The sequence below is a fragment of the Watersipora subatra genome, chromosome 3 (assembly GCF_963576615.1).
Source record: "Watersipora subatra chromosome 3, tzWatSuba1.1, whole genome shotgun sequence".
In the NCBI taxonomy this organism is placed as follows: Eukaryota; Metazoa; Bryozoa; class Gymnolaemata; order Cheilostomatida; family Watersiporidae; genus Watersipora; species Watersipora subatra.
The window spans coordinates 72,512,789-72,538,554 of record NC_088710.1 but is presented as its reverse complement, the minus strand read 5'-3'; the positions used below and the strand labels follow the sequence as shown (position 1 = coordinate 72,538,554).

Genomic DNA, 25,766 nt, shown 5'->3' with positions numbered 1-25,766 from the left:
CGTTCCAACATTGCACAGGAGGATGAATCCGGAAGTGTCTAAATACAGCAATCTATTACGGCACACTATAGACACTACTAAACAGTTTGAGAAACAGAGTCACTAGGTGATAAGCCTGAGTTATTGACAAGCATTCTAAGCAAGGTTCTGCTGAATAGCAATAGCTGGGCAACAAAGTAAGCGTTACCTTAATAATGAATCATGGTTTTGTGAGATTTATTGGACTACTGATGCGGATGGTCACCAATTCACACTTGATCAATGCACGAACACTGTAAACGCGTTGCCTAAAATACAAGTTTTTTTGTGTTAACATTATGTAGGCAGTAAAAAGCATTTCAACTGTTGAACAACAGCTGCTTGATTAGAAATAATTTTATCAAACAACTGCAAAAAAATGTAATGAGTACAAAAAAACATAGTTCAATAATACTGTATATTAAGGACAACTATCAATATCATTTTGTCAGGATCTAAGTCTTGATGGATGTTTGGAACAAGTTGGTCTGACAGAGAGTTCCACCAATCATGTAGCTAATCAGAATCCCGCGCTATGGCAATGATAAAAGCACAAGAACCTTGTTGTTGTTTAACAGTTTTATTATATTATAAAAAAATTTATGGTGCAGTGCTGCTGTGCAAAAAGAGCAAACAGACAATAATTTTAACCATCTTTACATTTTATTTTTAATCATATTTAAAGCCACTCGTGAAATGCTATAACAATTTATAAAAGGACACGAGAGTAAAAAAAACCTAAATCAGAGTATATGCTTGACAGTGAAGCAAGTTATGCAGTAAGAATAAAAAAGCAGACTCAATGTACACCCATGATGAATGATACGATACGTTAGTCAGCAACTACAGTCAAACCTCAACTTGTGATCACCTCAGCATACAAATTCTCCAAATTTCCAACATACAACATTTAAAGTTTTTCAAAACAATGAAGAGCGATGTGAAGAAGTCAATAAATATTAAAAGTAAAATGTAAAAATATTAAAGAATAGGTATATAAAATATGTTTATATAAACCTGACCTAGTCTAAATTAGAATAAGCTTCCATATTAATCACTCTATCCACAAATTTAAGCATTGCGAGCCTCACACTTCTGTTTGCGGGTCTATGATGTGAAGAAGTCAATAAATATTAAAAGTAAAATGTAAAAATATTAAAGAATAGGTATATAAAATATGTTTATATAAACCTGACCTAGTCTAAATTAGAATAAGCTTCCATATTAATCACTCTATCCACAAATCTAAGCATTGCGAGCCTCACACTTCTGTTTGCGGGTCTATAATAAAGTAACCATAAACATCATATTTTTATTTACGATTAGGTCGTTTGTCAATTTTGTCTTTACATTCACCTTTTTAGATGATTGTGTATAATATATATTCTTTTAATGCTATGTATACCTACCTGCAATATTTCTTAACGAGTTAATATATGTGTTTGACTGCGGAAGGAATAAAATGAATTACAATGTATAGTTATAGCAATAATTGCTACAACATGTCACAGTCCTAACATATAAAACAAATATTTGAACAGTGTCATCACATACACAGGTTTGATAATTGAAACAATTTTTAATTGGTTTAAGAAATAAAATAAAGCCTCTCATGTGTACCAATCACGCGGCTGCTATAATCCTGACTCTGACTTGTTATATACTATGCCACTCATCTCATTCACGCTCATATCACTAAATACATCTGAAAAGCTAATTAATACCATGTTGTTCAATTTATGACATAGGCTAATTGAAGGAAGAAGCTGTATGTTGGATGGTCATTTGTTGTATATTGAATTGATATATTGCAAGGAAGGCCAAATAGTCGAGCATTTGTCAAAAAACTAAATACACATGTTATTTATTAATAACTAAAAAAATTAGTTTGTAGTGTCACCAAATAAAAACTTGACCGTGACAGCTCTTACTTCCTTAATACACTTTTGTCTTTCTTGAAACTCACAAATCAATGCTACAATTTAAACTTATTTAAGGATCTGCAAACCGCAAACGCATTCATCAAATGTAACAGCACTACGAGCAACCATATCACTTTTGTCAAATGACCATTTAACCTTTCTTGAACCATTTAGTAAGAAGGGTGCCTTATGGTTGCTCAGTGTTTTAAACATGGATATACTGCTAGGTTTTAGTTGTTTCGCGGCTATTATTTGGCAGAATGTACAACTAATTCTTTTTACCAAACCACGGTCCGTATATATTGGCTTTGGTCAGTCTTGACGTTTCATCTAACCAGCGTATTACATTTTGACTATTTGTGTCTTGTATCAATATTGTAAATCTGTCCTTATACAACAACTCTAAAGATTTACAATTCGCCAAATGGCCCAAAAGCAAATGTATCTGTTAATAGCCTGAGGCTGTAACTATGCACTCTATCAGCGTGATCTACCAATTACGCGACTATTATGTGTACATAATAGTCGCGTAAGAAGAACGTACAGGTTCTTCTTTAAGCTCTAAGACAATGCCTATTTATTTTGTTGTAATTCTTTTATTTCGTTGCATAATATGTGTTATGAAACAGGTTTAGCTTGCTTGTTAACACTTTCTGTGGACAAGTAAGACTGGCCCTAAAAAGCTCACGGTCACAAAGAATCTGATATTAACTAATACTTACCAATGAGGAGCAATACTAGATTACTAGCTATAAGCGGCCTCTAGTAGAAAGGCCTTTGATCCAACAAAGTTTATCGGCATAGAGCTAGCACACGATAATCATTCGTATACTCGTCGGTAGCCGATTGTTATAAATGTAGTTGTTCTGCGAGTTTGTACATCTACGTAAAATTCGTAGTCTCATTAGACAGTACGTAAATAAAATATTTGACTATGAGCAAATTACTCCACAAGTACTTTATACTACCCACACCCGTATTTTATTTGCACCATACTATTTTAGTTTTAAACATTAATAAATTTCTAACAGTTTGCGATTGAGGTTTTTTCAACTTGACTGATTCAACCTGATTCACAAAATCAGTACGTTCAGACAAGTCAACTTTTGAGCAGATGAATTTTTATTCAGCGTTTTATTTTTAGAGAACGTGAAAAGTAAAATAAAATACATCTGTTATTAGTAAATTTTAGTTATCTAAAACTGCATGATACATATAATTACTTTAGTGCTCCTTTGATGAAACATGGATATTTTAAAAGACTTCCTGTCGGTAAACTCATTTTATATTAATCTTGGTACGTGTACGGGTTGTAATTGTGTGGCCTTTGCTTATCTCTGGTCCAAGTGCAACTCATAATACCCTATGTATATAGATTAAGCGAATGTTCTGATAATGGAGCGGACGCATCTAGCCACCCGTACGCTACGAATGCAGTTGTATCTTCAACTATGCTCTGTTCTTAAAAGCGTACAGGAGCAGAGTAATGTAGTATAATTTTACACAATTACCACCACATTTTTGTATTGCTCGTTGATGACTTTAAAATCGAACTTGAATGTTGTACGTGCATGCGTTAATATGTATAACTAATGAAAAAGAAAGTCCAATTATCCATAAAAAAACAACTACGAACAACAAGATCACTACATTTGTATCGTACCTATAGCATCTCATTAAATCTTCTGACTTCAGTGAAGATTATGGAAACGCCGTAGTTTTTCATGTACGACAGAGTCGTGTTGACTGTTTCAAATGGCAAGCGTAGTTGCGTTCGTGTACGACCTATCTTACCAATATATATATATATATATATTATGCCTCAATTGATTTCATTCCTAGAGGAAGCTCTTAGTCTCAATTAACCTACTGACTATCCATGAGCATTTATTGAATACATTTATCAGTTATGTAGGATCAAAATTAAGCTTTTCTTTTAAATAAGCTGGTGTTTGCTTTTGTTATTTGTTCACTCCAGTTCTTGCAGTTCTAACATTTTGTGTTCATTGTTTGCGTAAAACAGGGTTGTTTGAAAGATAATGTGATAATTTTTGTACCATTATAAATGCTAGCTATTTGGGCAATATAGCTGAAGAAATCTCATGGTTTTAGTGTAGGTAGTGAACATAGCTTAATATAATTTTTATAATGTATATTTGAATTGTTGTATTCGTTTAGCTAGTATTATTACCTGTAGCTCTTTGAGTATTGTATAGCTTGTTGTTGGTTGTGTTGCCTTCAAATATGTATCACTATTACTACTCATTGGGCATGGCTTGCCAGCCTTAGGAAAAATTAATCTATTAATAGTGTCAAAGTTCCACAAGTTACAAATAATGACGATCTTAAAATTGTTTCAGTCCTCGGAAGTGCATAGGGCAAGCATGTGATTGCACAACTTCTCTCTTATGCAGTAGTTAAGCGAAGCTGTGCGATGAAGTAATACTGATGCTAATATGGTAAACTAAAGCGACGTATGTACATATTTACAAAAGTTGTGTGACTGGTTCCTCCATGTCATAGTCATAGGGTGCTCCTCTTGGGTATCTGGGTATGTTTGATGCCTCGACTGGGGTTGTAGTTTTAGCTTTTTGACATGGCGTCGAGTCCGCTGGACTCTAGTTGACTGTTGACTGGTCGATCTTTGACAAACTTAGGCAAGGCGCTCATGTGATCTCTGTTTGAAAGGATCACACTTGTACCATTATCAACCAGATATGACCTTAGTGTTTATGCTTGTCAATTACTTGACCTTGCTTCCATGGAGCTTTTTTCCTGTGTCGAATCATCACAGGATCACCTGCCTTCAGGCTTCTCAGGTCTTGAGCCATTATATCAAGTTGTCTCTTCTGTTGTTGCTTATGAACAACACTTTAGTTCATACCTTGACCTCATGGTAATAAGCAGTAATTTATGTTGCGTAATCACATGCTTGACCTTTGAACTTCTGAGGATTGGAACAGCTTTAAGAGTGCCATTATTTTTAATTTGTAGACCTTAGTACATGCGTTGGACAATATTAATAGATTTCCTTTTCCTAAGGCAGGCCAGCCATGCTCAACGAGTATTAATAGTGATACATCTTTGAAGACGACACCACCAACTACTAGTCACACATAATAGTACCAATGAGCTACAGGTAATATTATTAGCAAAACAAATACAACATGGTGGCCGCCAGGTACGGACCTCCATTATTTGCCTAGCTAGTGGAAAGTTTCAGGCAGTGGACTATTATCGGATTGATTGTTAGTTGCACAGTTTGGGCATACATTAGATGAACATTGAGTTGGTGTAATACAGCTTTGGCGTTATTTGATGAAGTGAGATAAGGAGATTTAAAATCATGGATACGTTAAGACTAGCGCCGCCATCGGCTCTCAACTCTGAAGGTTATTTGTCAGAGAACTGGCGAAGGTGGTGTAGAAACTTAATAAATTATTTGCTAGCAATCCATTTACGCTGAGTTACTGCACCAGCAGTAGATGGTGTGTTGCCTCAAGCAAACACTCTGAATTGGCGTCAACAAGTGGCAACTCTGAGGCATTGCATTGGGGAGGAAACTGTTGAAATTTTGGATCCATTTGAACTTGGCGATGAAGTCGAAATGCCTGAGGATAGAGACAGATTACCAGATTTTCTGGCAAAATTTGAAGACTGCTTCAATCTCAGGAAGAATATGCTATTTGGATAGTAGGTGTTCTGGTCTCTCACTCAAGGAGAAAATGAACCAATTGATATGGTTGTAAAGAGGTTATAAACGCAAGCAACTAGATGCAGTTTTGGTGATCAAAAAGACATGATGATACTATGCAGACGCGTGCTTGGAATCAGTGATGCCAAACTCTAAGAGAAACTGCTATAAAATAAAGATGTTACGTTAACAAATGCTTTTGATCAAATAAGAGCATCTGAAGTGACAAAATCGCAATTAGCTAGCATATCTGGCAGCAAAACAGTTGATACTATAGCCGAATCAACTACTGCTGAGAAATCGACACCACCTACACCGGCTTCTCAGAAGTTCAAACGCAAATATCATGGTAGGGAGCATACTAAAATAAAGTGTCCTGCATATGAACAGACTTGCAGAAAATGTAACAAAACGAACCATTTCAAGAAGGTCTGTCAATCTAAGAAAGTTAACGCTTCATAAAAAAGTAAAACTCATCAACATAGCATGCAGGAGTTGTTTATTGGCTTGGTCACAAACAAAGCTAAGTCTGCTTCATGGATCGAGAGCTATCTAGTTAGCAATAGGTTTTACCAAACAGCTTCAAAATAGATACAGGTGCTGAAGCTAATATCTTACCATTAAGCATAGCTCAAAGGTTATAAGCTGACATCAAACCTAGCACACCAGGTCTAGTATCTTTCTCCAAACATAAACTGTCACAGTATGGCAAGACTGATCTATCTCTCCTTATTGGCCAGGCCATGAAACAGATTGAGTTTGAGCTAGTAGATGATGACTATCCCCCTACATTAAGACTGAGAGCCTGTGTACAACTCGGCAGCGTAAAGAAGATTGATCAGGTAGGATCTGAGCGTATCATTGCCAAGTTTTCAGATTGTTTCGAAGGGGTTGGGTGCCTACGAAAAAAAAATGTGATGAAAGTTGACCCATCGGTCAGACCGGTGATTAGCAGAGCTTGCAGAATTCTATTGACCATGACAGAGCGGGTATGAGCTGAGCTGGACAAGATGGAACAAGTGAATATGTTATCCAAAATTAATGAGCCCAATGAAAGGGGTGAACATTATGGTGGTCCCTGAGAAAAAAGACGGTATTGTCAGAATATACCATGACCCCAGAGAGCTTAATAGAGCTATGCTATGCGAGCATCACCACATTCCTACACTAGAAGACATATCTCACAAATTTGCGGGAATGAATATCTTTACAATCATGGACAAGAAACATGCATATTGGCATTTGCCTTTCGAGGCCAAGAGTCGATTGATAGGGTAATCATTTTCAACACTTCCTTTTGGAGGTAATGCTTTGATAGGCTTCTTTTTGGAATTGTGGTATCAAGAGTAGTAAAGTTCCATTCTTTAGCCAAAGTCTGAAAAAGGTATAGAGCAAACCTTGAGAGACCTAAATGTTGCCATATATTTTGATGACTTGATAGTGTTTAGTGAAGATCAGGAAGAACATGACAAGAGCCTTCTCAAACTCTTCAAAAGAGCTAGAAAATACAGTGTAAAGCTCAACAGTAATAAGATGCAACTAAACTGCGATGCTGTAAAATATTTGGGTCACATTGTGTCAACAGAAGGTCTGAAATTGACCCAAAGTACAAGCCATTGATGAAATACCAGACCCAGTAGACAAGCCAAGTTTTCAAAGACTACTAGGTACCATCAATTATCTCAGTGGGTTTATACCTAATGTATGAGATCACAGAGCCACTAAGAGTGCTACTGAAGGAAGATGCTGAGTGGCCGTGGGGACCAAGTCAACAAACAGCACTAATCCAAATGAAGAAACAGCTTACCAATGTACCATTGCTACAAGACCTTGACAACACCAAAGAGACAACCTTCCAAGTTGATTCATCACAAGCAAGTTTAAGGGCAGTTTTACTACAAGACAATCACCCAATAGCCTATGCCTTAAGAGCTCTAACTGAGACTGAGCAGAACTGGCTACAAATCGACCAGGAACTATTAGCCATAGTCTATGAGTTTGAAAGATTTCACAGCTATGTATATGGACGCCGTATAGATGTGCAGACAGACCACAATCTTTTAGTCATCATAATTCAAAAGTATCTACGCCGAGCTTCTCTGCGATTACAGAGATTATTACTCAGGCTGATGAAATATAAGATTAAAAAATAGCTTATGGGCTCCTAAAAAATTTATTTATTTAGTTGATATGCTTACTTGAGCGTATCTGCCCAATGAAATAGGCTCACATGAAGAGAAGATTGTTATGGTTTACTCAGTACAAATCGGAGACAAGAAAGAAGCTTTGATCATGGCTTATCAGAATGATCCCGTGTTACCTAAGTTGATGAAAACCCATACATGACAGATAGAACTGGTCTAGTAGAAGGCTAGCGCCTTTAGACCCTCACCCGTAAATCAGAAATCAATTATATCTAAGAAATGGCTTCATATACAGAGATTAAAGACTTGTAATTCTAGCGTCACCTAGGTTGGAAAATTTACGGGTTCTCCACCAAGAAATAGTTGGATGTATAGACAGGGCTCACCAATACATGTTCTTAATACAATCTATCGATGCAATCCATCAATACAATACATCAAAGAGATGGTATCTCACTGCTCACCATGCCAGAATAATACCAACCAACAGCAGAAGGAGACACTTCTACCTCATGACATACCTAAGCTGGTCTGGAACAAAGTTGGAATGGATATCATGGAATTTCAAGGAAAACCTCATATCATAGTCGTAGACTACTACTCTTACTATCCTGAGATTTGAACAATGTCTCAAAAAACTAGTGATAGTGTGATCGCAGCTTTGAAGTCCATCTTTGCCGTGCATAGTATTCCCTTAGAGGTAATAGCTGACAACATAACTTTTAATAGCTCGGCTGTAAACAGATTTGAGGAACAGTGGAATTTTATCATCACTACTTCTGGTCCTCACCGCCATACAGCAAATGGTTTGGCCGAACGCTACGTACAGATCATCAAACCGTTTATAAAGAAGGCCATGGACTCCGGAGAAGATATAGATAAAGCACTCTTGGCATACAAACAGACATGACGAGTCAAACTCGCAGTCCTGGCCAAATGTTATTCAACAGGAAAATAAGAGGGCTGCTTCCTTGTTGATCAGAAAGCCTGAAACCAGTGATTGTGGATGCTTATGAACAACTAAAGCATTGAAAAAGTATACACAACAACTAGTGGCTTCACTCAACACATGACGTTTTTGGGATACAAAATATTTGGGATAGAATTACGCTTTGATTTATACATATTTAAAAGTGTGGGATGCAGTTTATTCCATTCCAAGATGCAAGGGTTACGGTTACCAATAAGAATCATCTTAGCTGGTCCGGCCAAACAATATGGCCAGATGAGCTTGTAGCAGGGTAGAGTGAGGTACATGATGACAAAAAATAGGTTTTTTTTTTGCTTGAAAAGTATTTCTCGGATTAAATTGAAAGTAACAGAGTGAATAGTGTGTCATCTTGGATTTTCTCACCCTCAATTGGAGTTACCTTTAATAAATATTAGCGATATTCAAAACTTTAGTCTACACACACTGCTATTCCGTTGTACCCCAACGTGTGGGGCCCTTGGGGTAGGATGCGGGGTTCTTTGAGACATTTGTATTTTTGAGTAGCACCTACATATATTTACAATAGAAACTATATAATGTGAATATTGAAAAAAAAATGAATCTTTATATATATATAACTCTCAAAGTTTGTCTATGTGTTGTTCGGTTTGTCCAACTATAGCTATTGAAATTTAAGAATGAAATATCCATATCGCAGAAGATTTGATCTCGGAACATTCGTTCTCCAGACGATATGCTAAACCATTGAGCTGCGTGAGATTGATAGATTCATTGAGCGATGTATGTCGCTATGTGGGTGAAACCATGCTATAGCTCTCTGTTACGACGTAACATGATTTTATGCTTGCTCTCAAGACTCTTATTAGTAAGTTTACTAGTTTGCTCAAATTAGCCATTGGCGATGTGTCAGGCTAATGGCAAGTGGCAGGCTGCTGCATTGCCTGCCATTGTTTTATAAGCTGTTTATAATTCCGCTAGTAATTTGCTAATACCAAGCTGAAGCGTTGCACACAAAAGCATAGTACATGCTAATATCAGAATACATATATTATTGTTTTAGTTGAGGTAAGATAAACCACCAGTAAACTGCAATTTTAATGCTCACTCTTAGGCAAAACACTTTGTATATTATCCCGTGACACTTCACCCTCATCCTTCACGTTAGGCCATACAAATAAATCTCTGCAATGTTTTAAAATGTTTATTTTCAGCCCACCATTCGCAATATTTTCGACCTGTCCAACATAAGGCGCCACAGATCTAAAGCTACTATATTTGCAAGCAACAAATGCCCCTGCTTTCATCGTATCTCTCTCATTCTTACAATCCTCAAAAGAATCATCACTGTCTGACACCAGAGCATTAGCTAGCACTTCATCAGCGCCATTGTCATTTTCACTGCTTTCTTTTGGGGTCAGCACGTTCTTCCTTGAATTCCTGTACTTGTTTACGTTGCCTGCTGAAACATGAAACGTAATGGTATAGTCCAGTAATCTAGTGTTGCTGTGGCTGAAACTTGATTTCTCCCAATTCGGCAGCTAACATCTGGTTGCTTCTTTCATTAAAGTTAACGCTGTCTGTGACAGAAGAGTCCAAGAAAGTTGTCATCTGTTAAGGTCAAATGGCCGTATCTTAGCAACTTCGACGCTTGGTGTAAAGTTTTCGCAAGTAAAGGCTTTAGGGTAGCCTTGTCCAAGTATTCCACCAATATTGTGTGTAAAAATAGTTCAACTTGAGCGTTTCAACATCCAAGTTGTTGCATGCTGTATTAAACTGGGATTTGAGTGGACCATAGACGCTCCTATGTAAGGGTTGTAGCGTATAAAAAAAGTGTGGAGGGAATGTAAGTAAAGTAACTCCATTCTCGTTGGCATATGTAAGGCTTTCAACCGTGATGTGGTTCACATGGTTGTCCATTAGTAGCAGCACTGGGTTAGCTGGTTGCATGAAGTGTGCTTATTAAAATGCTTCAATCAGTCACTTAAAGCCTCACCAGTCAGTTGTGCGTCACCAGTTGTTCCTTTGTGTACTACATTAAGCATATCTGGCTTGAAGTAAACTCGGGGAAATAAAAAAAATGGAGGTATGGCATTCCCCAGAGCATTGACATATCCCATCAATGTAGCAAAATTTTCTCTTTCTATCTCTACAGAGGTTAGGTAGCCTACTTGTTAAGATTTTATGCCTGCCTACACTTTTGATGGCTTGTGAGCCTTTGGAGCTGTTATTTACCCCGTCTCATCGACATTGTAGGTGTGCTACATGTCATACCTTTTCTCCACCAATAACTTTTCAAGGTTGCTAAAGAATTCCTTGACATTTATTTTGTTAAAGCTGGTCATCCGACCAAGTTTAGTGGCTTCAGGTGTTCATGCGCTCAGATGGGCTGGGGAAACTGCCTTCTGAATTCATATAGCAATCCAAGGCTGCACACTTTGTTGTTGCCCAACTTGGTGTAAAACTTAGATTCACTCATACATCATATTCATAGACAAGTTGGTGAGCGGTCATTGTTGTAATTGCATAGCATAAATTTGTGATCATATGTAAACACTTCGGCTATTTAACTGTGTCTGAAAAGTGCTGATGGTCTTGAGCCCTTTGAGTTTGGCTGCAGTAGCACATCTATGGTCTGTGAAAGATTGATCATGATATGCCATGAGTATCTGCTGATTGGGAATGGACAGGTTTTCTCTTAGTACTGAAGCATTTGCTGCCTTCACCGCCTCATCAGCAGAGCGTGATCCTCTAGGGTTTTCGGTTTGCCGGGGTTTTCTAGGCGTGTTCATAAATCTAAAAATAATAAGCTCAATCGCAATAGTCTGAAGCAATATCATTTTAAAAACTGTTGTAGTGTTTACAAAAAGTCTATTGTCTGAAGTACAGCAGGACGCCATCCCAATGTTTCTGTCCCATTGTATTCCAGGCATACTACCACATAAATGCTAATTTTTGCAAAACGAAATACTTAAGATATAATTTTTTGTAGCTTTGAGAGGCTAAACGTATTGTCAAATCCCAGTGCTATTGAAATGTTTGCAAGTTTACTTTTAGCATAGCTTTTTATTTGAATATTGAAAAATTGACTTTTTAAATTTTCACTAATAAAATATAGATTTACTCACCATTCTATGCACTATGTGCAAAAAATCGTACATTGAGTTTTTTGGTAAATTTATATTACTTAACCTGACTGGCTTATCAAATAAAATCATAAGCATTGGTCTTTTAGTATTCTCAGTTATATCTTTTTCCTGCCCATTTGTGGGAAGTCTAGAGTTTCGTTGATAGCACAAAAGTCTAGGATTGCAATCTTCCTTTTTTACAAATACAGCAGGTGCAATTTAGGCATCATTTGCAAGCTCAATTCAGATTCATTGCACTAGTTTGTTAATTCATGCTTTTACCTCTTCTTATCAGCGTTTCATTGAAATGTGCAAAAACATTTCTAGGCTGTTTGGAAATTATCCTTTGAAATAACAGCCAAAAACTCATTTAAATAGAAAGTTGAGAATGGTAGAATAGTTGAGAATAGAAAGTTGAGAAAATTGTCAGTAGTAGTATTCTTAGCGTATCTCCGTGTGTTTTACAGCATCTATTTTGTTAATTATTTTTTGTTCTTTCTTAATTACTCTTTATCAATTTTTGGTATTGTAGTGCAGCAAAGCATAACAACTATAACAACCTACCATTGTCAAACATCTCTGTTTCAACCAACTCTGACCTGTTGTTATATTTTACAAAAAGTCTTTTCGGTCAGAATTTTGTAGATGGTACAAAACCAGTCGCTCTCGTCATTTTGACAGATTTTTCAATATAGATTTTTTGTAATTACGATGAACGGGTACAAGTTCTTTGGATAAATTAACCAATCAGCAAGCTAGTTGCTTAGCGAGTTTTATGTCAACTATAATTTGCTAAAAGTTAAGCGAGTTTGGGTGCACCAGACTCGCTCATGCGTACTTAGGCAATATCGCCAACAAAACGCTCAAAAACTTTTTGGTGTGTTTATACCGTTATGCTCCTTGTTTGGACAGCTCACAATTGGTGTTTCCAAACAATCATTTATAGCCTCTTGCCCCATCTACATTCCACCAAAGCATCGAAGTTATTGTATATCAATTTGATTAGTGTTTCCACTCTAGTATCATTTGACAGATAAATAGTAAAGCAAACATTATTTTCTAACTTAAACACTGTTCTCTTTTTGATCAGGAAGATGCATTATTCAAACATACTTTTTTACGCAATGCCGAAACATAAGTGAGTAACATGTAATGGGTATTTTTTCACAATCTAGTTCAAGTGTAAAATACATTTTGTAAGTGGCTCTCAAAGAACTTAACCATTCAGAGTAATTGTAGAAAGTTGACAAAAGTGAGATGGTGCTTCGGAATTCCTCCATAGGTAGTAGTACTTCTCAAATGTTGGAGTCTAACATTCACAATCGATATTTGTAGCTAGATACTCAAGTAATGTAGGAAAGCTTGAGCTTTGTCACTTATATTGATAGTTTTGTTATGTTCTAAGAATAGGCGATGAAAACTGTTGTACCTGGGTTAGGACCTCGTGACCAAGTATCGCTATTAATTGCTCTATGCTTTGATGTACATATCATACTTGATGTTATATTTATGGATTTCAAAAATAACTCATTTTCTGGTTCAAATAACTTTTCGGTTTTACATAAGTTGTTCAAATGTGATCATAGCATTTCCTCTCAAAAATTCTATTTTCACAGGTTTGAAACAGCTGTCAAACTGCAATTTAGTGTAATTGGCAGTCACCAGCCTTCGCATCAGGCAATACTATAACTCCTTTGATTTGGTATCTAAAAATTGGTGAGATAAAGGTTGACATCAGAGAAGGTGATAATGGGATACGGTTGAGTGAGATTGAAGAACTGAGGTTGTGAAATGCTAAGCTTGGTATCTATAGGAAATCTCATTTTCAGCATGGTGGTGAGTATAAAAATAATGACTATCTTGTTTAACTGCATAAACTGCTGATTAGTATGTATGAGTGTGTGCTTAAATACATGTATACACAGTATTATATATACAATGTATATACTAGCAAAATGCCCGGCATTGCACGGGTATTTAACAACGGCTTATAAACAGTGGCAGGTAATGTAGTTTCGTACCATTTGCTTAGCACATTGCCAATAAATAATTTGAGTAAGCTAGTATCCGTATTGCTAAATTTACTAATAAGAGCCGTGAGAGCAAGCTTTAATGACGTATCGCAGAGTGCTAAGCCTATTTTAACCCAGATAACGACTCATATCGCCTAATAAATCCATTGCATATTGCGTAGCTTAACTGGTTAGGTTATCGCCTGGTGAATGGGAGGCTCTGAAATCACATCTTCTGCGATATGGATTTGTCATTGCTAGATACTAATCACTATAGTTGCACAGACCGAACGACAGAAGAGTGACAGACGACAAACTTTGAGATATATATATACACGTATATAAATCTCAAAGTTATGTATATATACAGTATATATATAATACTATTATATATATATATCATACACAACACAGTTAGGGCTACAAAAAAGACCTCTATATTAGAAAAAAATATCCGTGAAGTTCAATCTACATATATATATATATGTATATATGTAGATTATATATATATATATATATCATAGTGTTTGTTTTTTGTTCCTCTGTCCAGTTATAGAGATTAAAAGCTAACGTTGAAAAATCCACTGTGCAGAAGATTTCAACTCGTGGCATTCAAATTACAAGACTACAAACAAGCGTGCATAACCACTAGACTAGGCCCTTTTTATCATTGCTAATGCCCTTACATATCGGTATATCGTTATTGCGATTGCACACGCTTATGCATTTTTTATTATTAATTAATATTAACTTTTACTATTGTTATTTTTTAGAAAGTCTTAAATCCTTTTTTTCGACATTACCCATTTTTTTAAAGTTCTTGTAATTTTCAAATGTGCTGTTTCAAATTTCAAATGTGCTGTTACACTCCTATTTCCATTTTCTATAAATCTGTAGAATCTAAGTACTTTTCACGTGGAGCAATATATTATCTGGAGTAGGAATTGTCTCTTCATTCTCTCTCCGTTTGGTCAGGCAAAGTATCAGACAAAAACAGTTCGATATCTCATTTTTACGTTTGTACCAGTATCAAGAGGGACCAGTATCATCCATCAAAACTTTAAATACAACAAGCTTCTGCCACTGGCTAGTTAGTCAACTTAGCTAATCTCAACTACATTACCTGCCACTGTTCATAAGCTGTTTTTATTACCTGAGCAATGCCGGACATTCAGTAGTAGTAATAATATGGATAAAATGAAAAAGTTCATTACCAACAGTCACAGCAAATCTGTCTTTGAACTATAACTGTTATTTTGAACTATAACTGTCAGTTGAAAAATGTTGCGACCAAATGATCAGTTTGCTATAAAATTTTATTGCTGTTTCAGAAATCATCAATTGACAAGAAAGAAAAACTGAGTCATATTTCACGCATTGTCAATAGCATGAAGGTAGATGTAGAGCAGCTTAGGGAGTTTTCTTATACCGACTATGGATATGTTAGTGAGGAGCTGAGACGACAGGCCTGGCCTAAGCTCCTTGGTTTGCAGCTCGATTGCAAAGCTCCGACCTACGGTAAGATTTGGTTTAATGCTTGTACATTTCATTCATTAAGGAGTTCATTCACTCATAAACAAATATGGAACTTAGCAGATTGGGCTAGCATTTCAATGAACATATTTAGTACAGCGTACCCCACCATATGACATCAATTCGTTGGCATCGTAAGGCAAAATTGTCATATAGAAGGGTATAGAAACCTATGGTCATTATCTAATGCAAACACCACTGGTAAAAACATCAAAATTTTATTTATGTTCTGAACATATGGAAAATTAGGAACAAAGTAGTATATTAACATTAGTAACCATAGTTAATTTATGGTTAACCTAGTAACTCTAGTTTTGTTGCCACGGTAATCATTCTCTTATTTCTTCCTTTAAAGAATAGAGAAAGCATAGTTTTATTATGTTTTATTATTTATCTTGAGGTGTTGACTGATGTTCTAAAAAAAGAATCAAGGAGATTGACCAACCAGAAGCTGAGATATAGCCAGCCAAACACAGGTCTACCAAAAAACATAAGTGTTTTGGTAATCATCAATATATGACGTATGAAATCGACTTGTGTGCCATTGGTCAATGAAGCCAACTAATGCGCTCTCCTATAACAATCACGGCGTTTTAATTGGTTTAATCCCTGGAAGTATAGAACAATCAAATTGGGCCTAACAATCATTGCTCTGAGAATTCCGAACCAGTCCCTCTGACGTGTAGATTAGTTTTAGCATAAAATAATTACACGCATCTATTATTTCGCAACATTTCGCTATCTTTAGTTAGTTAGGTCTATACTTCCAGGGATTAAACCAATTAAAACACCGTGATTGTTATAGGAGAGCGCATTAGTTGGCTTAATTGACCAATGGCACATAAGTTGATTTCATACGTCATATATTGACGCTAATATGAGGATTACCAAGACACTTATGTTTTTTGGTAGACCTGTGTTTGGCTGGCTATATCTCAGCTTCTAGTGGGTTAATCTCCTTGATTCTTTTTTTAGAACATCAGTCAACACCTCAAGATAACTAATAAAGCATAATAATATTATGCTTTCTCTATTCTTTAACGTCGTTGTCAATCTTAGGACCCATGGCTAACGAATTAAAGTCATATATATTATTAGTAATATAGTTTATAGGTGTAATGAATTAAATTTCATAGTAAATATTATATTAAACAGTAAAATGCACAATATATTTTCACTTTCGCTGACTGTACTTAGTTTCGTTTCACTCAAGCATTATCAAGCATTTATGGAACACGAAGAATGCTGAATTCAGAGAAAGAGAGCGAGCATCGTATTTTTTTCAGGCATTGTGGTGGGAATTTCAGCGAATAGCATATTGGCATCTTTGTTTTTCCGACGTATTCAGCACACCGTCTTTCAAATTCGCATTTTAAAGGACATTTTTGTTGATGTCGTATGGCGAAAAAAATCTGTAATGAGGGGACGAAAAACATTGCGTCTGACATCATAAGGCAAAAAAACTGTAAAACAAGAACACTGTAACCTCGGGGTGCATTGTATGTCTTAGATGGTTGTAGCTGATTGAGTTTATACTGTATGATTAACTAGCATATTGTATGATGCTTTAGACAAATACAGGCTGGAAAAGCATAGAGACTACACTCAGGTTGTGCTAGATGTTAACCGGAGCTTGAAACGCTTTCCTTCTGGTAAGTTTAGACTCCAATGTGTACAATATGTATAATTGTCTCACTTTGAGTGGTATCTTTGTATTGTCTTGTTTGTAGTTGGGAGCAGTGTGTTATTTTAAAAGACTGTATACATTGCTGTAACAGGTCTGTGTAAGTCCGAGTAAGTGTGACATCTGTCATTTGACTACGTGTGACATGTATCATTTGACTAAGTATGACATCTATCATTTCACTAAGTGTGATATCTTTCATGTCACTAAGTGTGTCCTATATCATTTGAATAAATGTGACATCTGATATTAGACTAAATGTGACATCTACCATAAGACTAAGTGTGACATCTGTCATTTTGCTAAGTGTGATATTTGTCATTTGATTATGTATGACATATATCATTTGACTAAATGTGACATCTGTCATTTGACTAATTGTGATATCTTTCATGTCACTAAGTTTGTCATATATCATTTAACTAAATGTGACATCTGCCATTAGACTAAGTGTGACATCTGTCATTTGACTAAGTTTGACATCTGTCAATTGATTAAGTGTGACATGTGTCATTTGACTAACTACAACGTGTGTCAATTAATCATTCTCTTCTGATTCATGTTCATGTTTTACTGAAGATCTGGTAATGCAGTGCGTCTTTGTTTGCATGGTCAATTTTGATCGTACATGTATTTAGTTATTATCTCGAGGCGAACTTGGTTCTTATTATTAGATGCAATTATCTCTATTGTATTTTCATGCAGCTATGAAAGAAGAACATCGAAGCAAACTACAGGAGCAACTGACCACCTTAATTATGAAAGTTCTAGTTAGCAACCCCCAGCTCCACTATTATCAGGTATGGCACTAGTAATCAACTATTCAGCCCTTGTTTAAAATGCAGGAGAATGGATGTTTGTGGCCAATTGTTAACTTTTGGATACAGAACTGCAGAAGATTCTAAAGAGGGGGGACTTGGGGTTGGCGGTTGGTATATTTTATGATGAATATTTAGTCGGTGCCGTCTTAATTCTCAGAGATTTCTGCTACTATAAAAGGATATTCTATGTGCTACATAACCTATCTCATCATAATACAAAAGAATTCATTATGTAATAGCAAAGTCATCAGCTCCATATTAATTTTAGGTTGCATGTGGTTGAAATAGCAGTGCTGCTCTAGATATGGTATTTCTGTGTGGGATACAATTGTTTTTAAAAAACTACAAACATTGTTTTAGAGACCGGTATACAGTAGACACTCCTATAAGGTGAACCTCATTTTACGTGAATTCTACTTAACATAAAGAATTCATAAAGTTTTTGCTTTGTGTTATGTAAGAAATTGCATATGACGTAAAGCTTCCATTCAGTGCAAGTTCTCACATTCGATTCGAATAGTGAGAGTCCCATGGTTAACTTTATTGTTTTATCTTTTGTCACACTTAGGAGGAGAGAAAATGATGTATAAGGGTATCTCTATTATATCTCGTATATACTAGTGCCCAGACTATCTATAGAGGTATCTCTATTATATCTTTTATATACTAGTGCCCAGGCAGTCCATAGAGGTATCTCTATTATACTAGTGTTGAATACTAGCTGACTCAATTTGAAAAGATCACAGTTGCACACAAATATTGCCTGTCTTGGTGTACCTGCAGCTTATTTAATAAAATCGTGCTTAATGCAGATAGTAAACATTTGACAGCTTTAATATTTGTTTTCCTTTTAGCAGTACTCTAGTCTTGCTGTCATGTCACTTATCGCTGCTTTATATTTATCGTACGCTTAAAAAAGGGTCATGTGATACCGGCATCGTGATGACAATCTAACACTGCCTGTAATTCAATTGCAGGCCACTGTTGTTTTATGCTGCTATTTATATTTTAGGGGTTTCATGATATCTGCGTCACATTCCTGCTCACCCTAGGCAAAGACCTCGGCTATGCTGCCGTAGATTCAATATCCAGAAGCCACTTGAGGTAGGCAGCACCTATACTCGCTTCCGCCTTTTCCTCCTTTTTTGTAACTTCTTTCCATCCAAAAACTGAGCAATAATGTCCTAAAGCTTATCACAAGGTGTATGCAAGGCTGGGCAGTAAATTAAATTTACTTTGTAGAGATTTTATGGATGTTGATATGAATAGGACAAGAAGCATGCTAAATTATTTATATCCAATATTAGAGCGAGCTGATCCAGAGGTCAAGGCCTACATGGAAAAGTAAGGTATCTGTTGTTCGCTACGTTGTGTCCTGCTTAATAGCGATGAGTCTTTCGGGATTGTCTAGTCTTGATAATGCAGAGTTTGCTTAAATCACTTTGGCTACAGCTAAACAATATCAGCTGACATATCAAGTATCTCTTATCTTGCAGGGCGGAAGTCGGTACAATATTCAGCTTGAGCTGGCTCATTACGTGGTACAGTCACGTGCTCGATGATGCCAAACATACTGTGCGTCTCTATGATTTCTTCCTTGCCTCCCATCCTCTCATGCCCATCTACCTAGCAGTTGCTGTACGTAACCCATACCTCTTTTCTCATTCTCCTTTTTTGTAGTATTTTGTTTAAAGTCAGCGTGTATCGCTGTCTCAATACAATTAAACCCTCTTGTATTTGTCAGTTTAATTGGTCGCTCAAGATCGTGTTACTCAATGTCCTGCAGGTGGTTGTCTACCGAAGAGAAGAGGTGCTGAAAACAGAGCCAGAGATGTGTTTTATTCATGTGCTACTTTCTAAAATGCCGACAGATCTGCCTTGTGAACAGCTAATAAACACTGCCCGTACACTCTTTGCTCTTTGGCCTCCATATCTTCTCGCTTCTGAAGCCAACTTCGAATACAACCACAGGTCTGTCCCTAGTTGTCTCTTTAGAAAACCATGCGCTTTGCCATTAGACATAATTTATGATATATACACGTTTTTTGTTATGTTTTCTCGCGAGACAGACTTAATCTTCATTTAATATTGTTGGTTAAAAAAGTTCTTGCGTTTGCAAGGTCAGAGTCTCAGGGTGTCATGTGACCCTTCCCAGTTTTTACTCTAGTTTCTGTTTAATTTAATTATAATTAATAATTTCTTTTCAAGGGAACAAATTTTTTATTAATTCTATCTGTTAAAATATCTTATTCTATTTTGCTCATTGAGCACAAATACCTTTTTTCCAATAGCATGGTCTTTGGTCTGATAATATTAAGGTTACATGTAGGCAATGCGGAAGTAAAGGAATCTAGTGATTCCTTGATTATAGTAATTGAATTTCAATAATTTAATGATAAATTTGTAACTGCATAAGTTATAAGCTTTACTGGTAAGTAAGATGTAATAGTAGTATAATTAACCGCAGGATGGGTCCATAAAATATTTGAGTTACCAAATGATTAGAAAAAAATTTTTTGTTTAGAAAACATAAAAAGCCTCTGCGTGTTGCTGGTTAATAGAGATACATGTATTGTGAATATTCATCAGACAACGCTAGATAAGTAGTACCACTCGTATGCCTTCTATATATGGTATATTTTAGGGACCATCTATAGATAGGCTATAGACCATATATAGATAGTCTATAGACCATCTATAGATGGTCTATAGATGCTCACTCAGTTCCCATTGTTCTTCTTTCAAAACTCGTAAAAGCTATCAATCTCTAAATCTGCTCTATACAGCTCAGTGTCTGAAGATTCTCAACACATTACTGTTTTATAAATCTGTATGCAGTTCTCCTTGACATGGTTTGATTCTATGAAGTTTGAATAATATTAAATAGCTCTTTATATGTTCTTTTGGAGCATTAATGTCGCAGATCTAGTGGAGAGTAGTGCGAGTGATAGCAGTGGTAGTGGTTGAAGAATAATAAAGGCGTTACTTTTATAACTAAAACAGGAAGTAACAGAAAAACAGCAGACAACTTCAGATCAATTTTTTGAAGAATCTTTGAAGTTGTCTGGCAGTTATTAAAACAAAGGTGAAAGTGATGCAAAGAAATAAAAGTCTAACGCGAATAAAAGTGACAAAGTTAATCATAAATATTGATGATAAAATTAACCATTTTTTCTTTCACCAAAGTTGCAATTTAATTCGTCTGTCTTTACTGTGACTAGCGGTGTGACTAGCGGTGTGACTAGCGGTGTGACTAGCGGTGTGACTAGCGGTGTGACTAGCGGTGTGACTAGCGGTGTGACTAGCGGTGTGACTAGCGGTGTGACTAGCGGTGTGACTAGCGGTGTGACTAGCGGTGTGACTAGCGGTGTGACTAGCGGTGTGACTAGCAGTGTGAGACCGTTTATTGATTATTGGTTTATTAGGTGTTGTACACATGATATATTTTTCTGCTACATTTAGTTTTTGTGACAATTTTATAAAATGCTGTATACTAGTTTTACATGGTTTTAAGGATATATATAATTACCTAAAGTGTTTACATGAATTTTTCGGCTCTGGAAGAGATTAAACGTAACACAATGTAAGTGTGTAATAAGGGTATTTGCCTTGAAATGAATGCTGTGCATTTTGAGGTTTGACTGTAGCATTTGAGTCAGGTCAACTAATGGTTTGTTATTTGGGAGGTAAAGTCTCAGTATTGGCCTGTTATCTACTGTTTTAGAGTTCAAAAGCTATAAAAATACACTAGGTAATTATGTAGAACATTAAAACAAGTACAATATATAAAACTATATGAAACATTGAATTTTAAAATTCAAATTTTATGTTAAAAGTACACTAAATGATAGAAATCTACAGCATAACTTAATCTGTTTGTTTTGTTTTTAGTTAATTGTACCAGATGTTTTACTTTCTCCTACATTACTGGTGATTAAAGGAGCTTTGGATGTCGTTTGTTGGAAAATCCTTCAAAAGGTTCAGACAAATATTGGTTAAAATTGTGAATCGTGTGTCAAAAGATTTGTATGGAGAAATGATCATTAGCATTTTTTTGTTTTTGAAAAAAATGTTATATAAGCTATTTCTAAGTATCGCCTGTAGAGTTACTGGCCATAAAAGCTGGAAGGTGTTGCCATAGTTTTACACCTCACTGGAGATCGCATGAAAAATGACCATTATTGCTAAAAGTAAAAGTAATGTATAGAATGTGTCACCAAGATGGCAGGACATTTTTTAGTCACGCTAAGATCTCATATTACTAGTGTTAGTAGTGCATCAGTGCTTATTATTCTCAATTTGGAGTTATGACCTCATGCTCCAGTCCTCAGCGTGGTTTGGGCGGGTATATCTATAATATACCACCTGCTCTATAGATACATCTGCGATTACATGCTAGATTCTTGATCCCTAGTTGGGAACTGATAATCCTTGAATGGTGTAAGCTGCATATCATGTAATAGGCGCAAACAATCTAAAGGCATTTTTGTTTCATACTCGTGTTTGCACTTTGAACTGAGAAGACACTAATATACTGTTGTTTTGTATGGCGTAAGCATGGGGATTAGCAGAAATATCATGAATTAATTGTTGTGGATTGTAGAGTCCGTGTTACGAGTGGCAACTAAGCTCATCTGTTTGAGTTAAAACAAATAATCTCTCGGCAACTAGTTTTTACTGATATGCCAAGGTAGCTGAAACCTTGCTTTATACTAAATCTGGTTTTACGCTAGTCAAGCAACTCCAGAAGGCAATGCTTTGAGGTAATGGCTCATTGTTTGTGGGTTGTCTTCTCTTAGTTAGGAGGGGAATATCGGATTGGGATATAGGATTATAGGATTGGGTAGACTAAAGGTCTCTGAATCTAGCATCTTCAGTTTTTATACTTCGTTTTTTAGCAAAACAATCAAGAATTTTTTGAAATTTGAGCGAGCCATTGGCATCAAGACAAAAGAGGAGTCTTTAACATCAGCAAAAGTAAATGATGCTGATAGAGATGACAGAATGAGTTACGCTTCAACCAATCTGTACAAAGTGACTATGTGGACAATAACTGCTGCCGTCGGTGTGGCAGTTGTAGCTCTCCAATACGTCGTCTCTTGACCCGCCCAGGAAATCTTTAGAGCAAGGAATCAAGGCTTCTCTTTGGACAAATAGGAGGAAAGTAACATTAATTTTAACTGAGAACTGAATGGTGCAATTGTATCATAACGGATCTATTAGTTTGACCTTTTCCTACCTCCACTTAGCAGTGTTTTATTTTTAGCTCTTGTGTTCCCATACATCTTGCTGCATAAACTTATATGTAGAAGATAAACAACTTATTGTGCATTTTACTGTGCAGAATATTTATGTTATATTTGTTGTTGATTATGTTGTCTGGTTTTGCTTACTGCTGTTGAAAAGCAAAGACAAGCGATGCTCGAGGTTCCTATGGTTTATCACTCTACTCGAGGTTCTTGTGGTTTATCACTCCACTCGAGGTTCCTATGGTTTATCACTCTACTCGAGGTTCCTATGGTTTATCACTCTACTCGAGGTTCCTATGGTTTATCACTCTACTCGAGGTTCCTATGGTTTATCACTCTACTCGAGGTTCCTATGGTTTATCACTTTACTCGAGGTTCCTATGGTTTATCACTCTACTCGAGGTTCCTATGGTTTATCACTCTAGCTATGATTTATTTTAAGATCTCATCTCGAATTTCGATCAGGTAAAAAGTAAATGTAACTAAGCGCAAGGAGTAAATGTAATTAATTAATATGTGACTGTGTGACATAGTTTCAAAATACAAGACTGATCGATATGAGCAGTGGCTAGCTTTTGTATAATTTTTGACGTGAACCATATCTCATCATGGTTTTTTCTGTAAACATGCCAACCTATCTCTCGCGGTGACCCTTTGTCAATATACACTATGATTGTCAGAATATACTAGGTAGTTGGTCATGGAAAAAGCTCATCCTCATTCGAAGTAGCTCTTGTTTTCATCGAATTTGTTTATGAATAGCAACAGGGCATATGCAGAATAAAGAGCTGAGGCGGAATATATCAGTTGTTTTTATTGGTAGTTATGGCTATTAATGCATTTGTTTGAGCTTGGTACAGGTGAAACTGCTGGTGCCCTTCTGGCAGCTTACCATACTTAGAGGTGAGGACTCCTCAACCCACAATGTGATTCATCTGGCACTTGCGTAGCGCTCACCAAAGCTTACTGTTCGCGTTTTTTTATCTGGAGCTATCGTGAAGCATATCTTGTTTGTACATCCATATTTGTAATAAATATTTAAAGACTCGGACAGTCTGCGCGATGGTGCTATTTATAACGCTTCATCTAAAGCGAGTTATTCGTAAGGTAGTTGGTGAACAGAGTCTAGACTGTCTCGTTGAAAATCACTATCAGGAATTCAAGTGTGACAACATTCAACATGGCTCATAAGACATGATAGTACTGATGTGGTAGTTCTCAGGGTGGCAGAGGGCTAGCTACATTAAAGGGCTGTGATTTGGATCAGGTCACGAACCAATGAGTTTTAAAGATCTATATCTATTTTCCACCGCCATCTGCCATAACCACTCATATAGAAGAGCTTATCTACATGTAAATATCTCTCGAGAAGCAGATAGTAGCGCTGACTGTAGCCATGCGCAGATTTCTCCTTTCATTTAATCCCCTCTCGGTAGTCTGTACATGTATATAAATATATATGCTATAATAGAAAATACAAAGAATACTTAGCTGTTGGTCTATATACCTGTCGTGACAGGTCTGTTTAGTGCAGAAACATGTAACAAACCTGTCCTAGCCAAAGCGAGAAACATCAACTTAGAAAAAGATAAGTAACTTTGACATATTCCATCACTAGTTAATTTATAACACTGCAGTTTTCAAAGTGTACAGTGCTGTTAGCAGTAGGCCTGACTACTTATCTATTATATAGGTGTCTATATATAGATATCTATGTAGATGTAGATATATATGTAGATATCTATATTGATATATATATAGATATATATCTATATTTATATATATAGATCTATATTTATATATATTGATATATATATACTATATACATATAATTACAGCTGGGATTCTACTATATTATAAAATAATACAGTAAAGTAATACTAAAATAAAAGATCTCTGCGAGAAGTTGGAGCAAATAGTAATAATTATGTAAAACAGTTGCACTTGACTTTCAGCTACTGGCAGTTTCATGACTTCTTCTGTCAATCTTCAGGCTGCTACGCAGCAGCTATGTAGCAGCCTGAAGATTGACAGAAGATATGAAGTCTACAGCCTGAGGATTGCACTAGCAAGAAACTGTCAGTAGCTGGAAAAAAATAAGTAAACTGTCCAATTTTACAATTTGTACTGCTCCATCCTATGATCCTATGTTGAGCACTCTGATTTTAGTTATATATATAGATATATATATACATACATAAGTAAAAGCATAAGATCCGAGCAGAGTGCTAAATGATAAAATCAGAGCAAGTTATAATCAATAAAACAGACTATAATTGTAGAGCAATCTTCAGATAAAATGTTAGCACCAGTTTTGGTTACTTATATGCAGCTAGAACTATTAAAATTACTAAAACTTCATAGCTGGAAGATTATGGATTCACAGAAGCATTAGGTTTTAAAATTGGACAGTAGAAGTAGGCATAACAAATTTATCTTCAGGCTATCAAGTTACCTTTTACTATTCTATTAGGCGTCTAAATGATATTTTATTTTCATTCTGTTTTTTACCATAGCAGAGGATAAACACAATTTAGACAATTCACTGTCAAGTTTCATCCTTGCTCCTCTAAATATTAAGTCAACTTAATACATTCAAGTTTATTACTCAG

The 25,766-nt window shown here is 36.0% G+C and overlaps 2 protein-coding genes across 4 annotated transcripts in view; one reads left to right on the top strand and one right to left on the bottom strand.

The window, feature by feature from the left end:
• LOC137392191 (uncharacterized) overlaps positions 1–2,760 on the bottom strand; it is a 32,631-nt gene extending 29,871 nt beyond the window's left edge. The window contains exons 1-2 of the mRNA XM_068078834.1: positions 2,663–2,760; positions 188–287 (exon numbers count right to left, since the gene is read on the bottom strand). The gene's annotated coding sequence lies outside the window, so the exon portion shown is untranslated. The remainder of the gene's footprint in view (positions 1–187; positions 288–2,662) is intronic.
• On the top strand, positions 49–23,955 carry LOC137392192 (TBC1 domain family member 20-like). 3 transcript variants are annotated; one of them, XM_068078835.1, is made up of 10 exons: positions 49–176; positions 13,472–13,691; positions 15,199–15,385; positions 16,972–17,052; positions 17,790–17,884; positions 18,918–19,009; positions 19,148–19,249; positions 19,402–19,543; positions 19,692–19,876; positions 22,804–23,955. In XM_068078835.1, exons 2-10 carry the CDS (start codon positions 13,647–13,649, stop codon positions 23,006–23,008), a joined length of 1,134 nt encoding a protein of 377 aa, XP_067934936.1. In that variant the 5' UTR covers positions 49–176; positions 13,472–13,646; the 3' UTR covers positions 23,009–23,955. The 3 variants fall into 3 exon arrangements, with proteins under 3 accessions (XP_067934936.1, XP_067934939.1, XP_067934937.1); XM_068078838.1 differs by having other exon boundaries at positions 15,199–15,395; positions 16,982–17,052; XM_068078836.1 differs by lacking the exon at positions 49–176 and adding an exon at positions 3,158–3,212.
• The last annotated feature ends 1,811 nt before the right edge of the window (positions 23,956–25,766 follow it).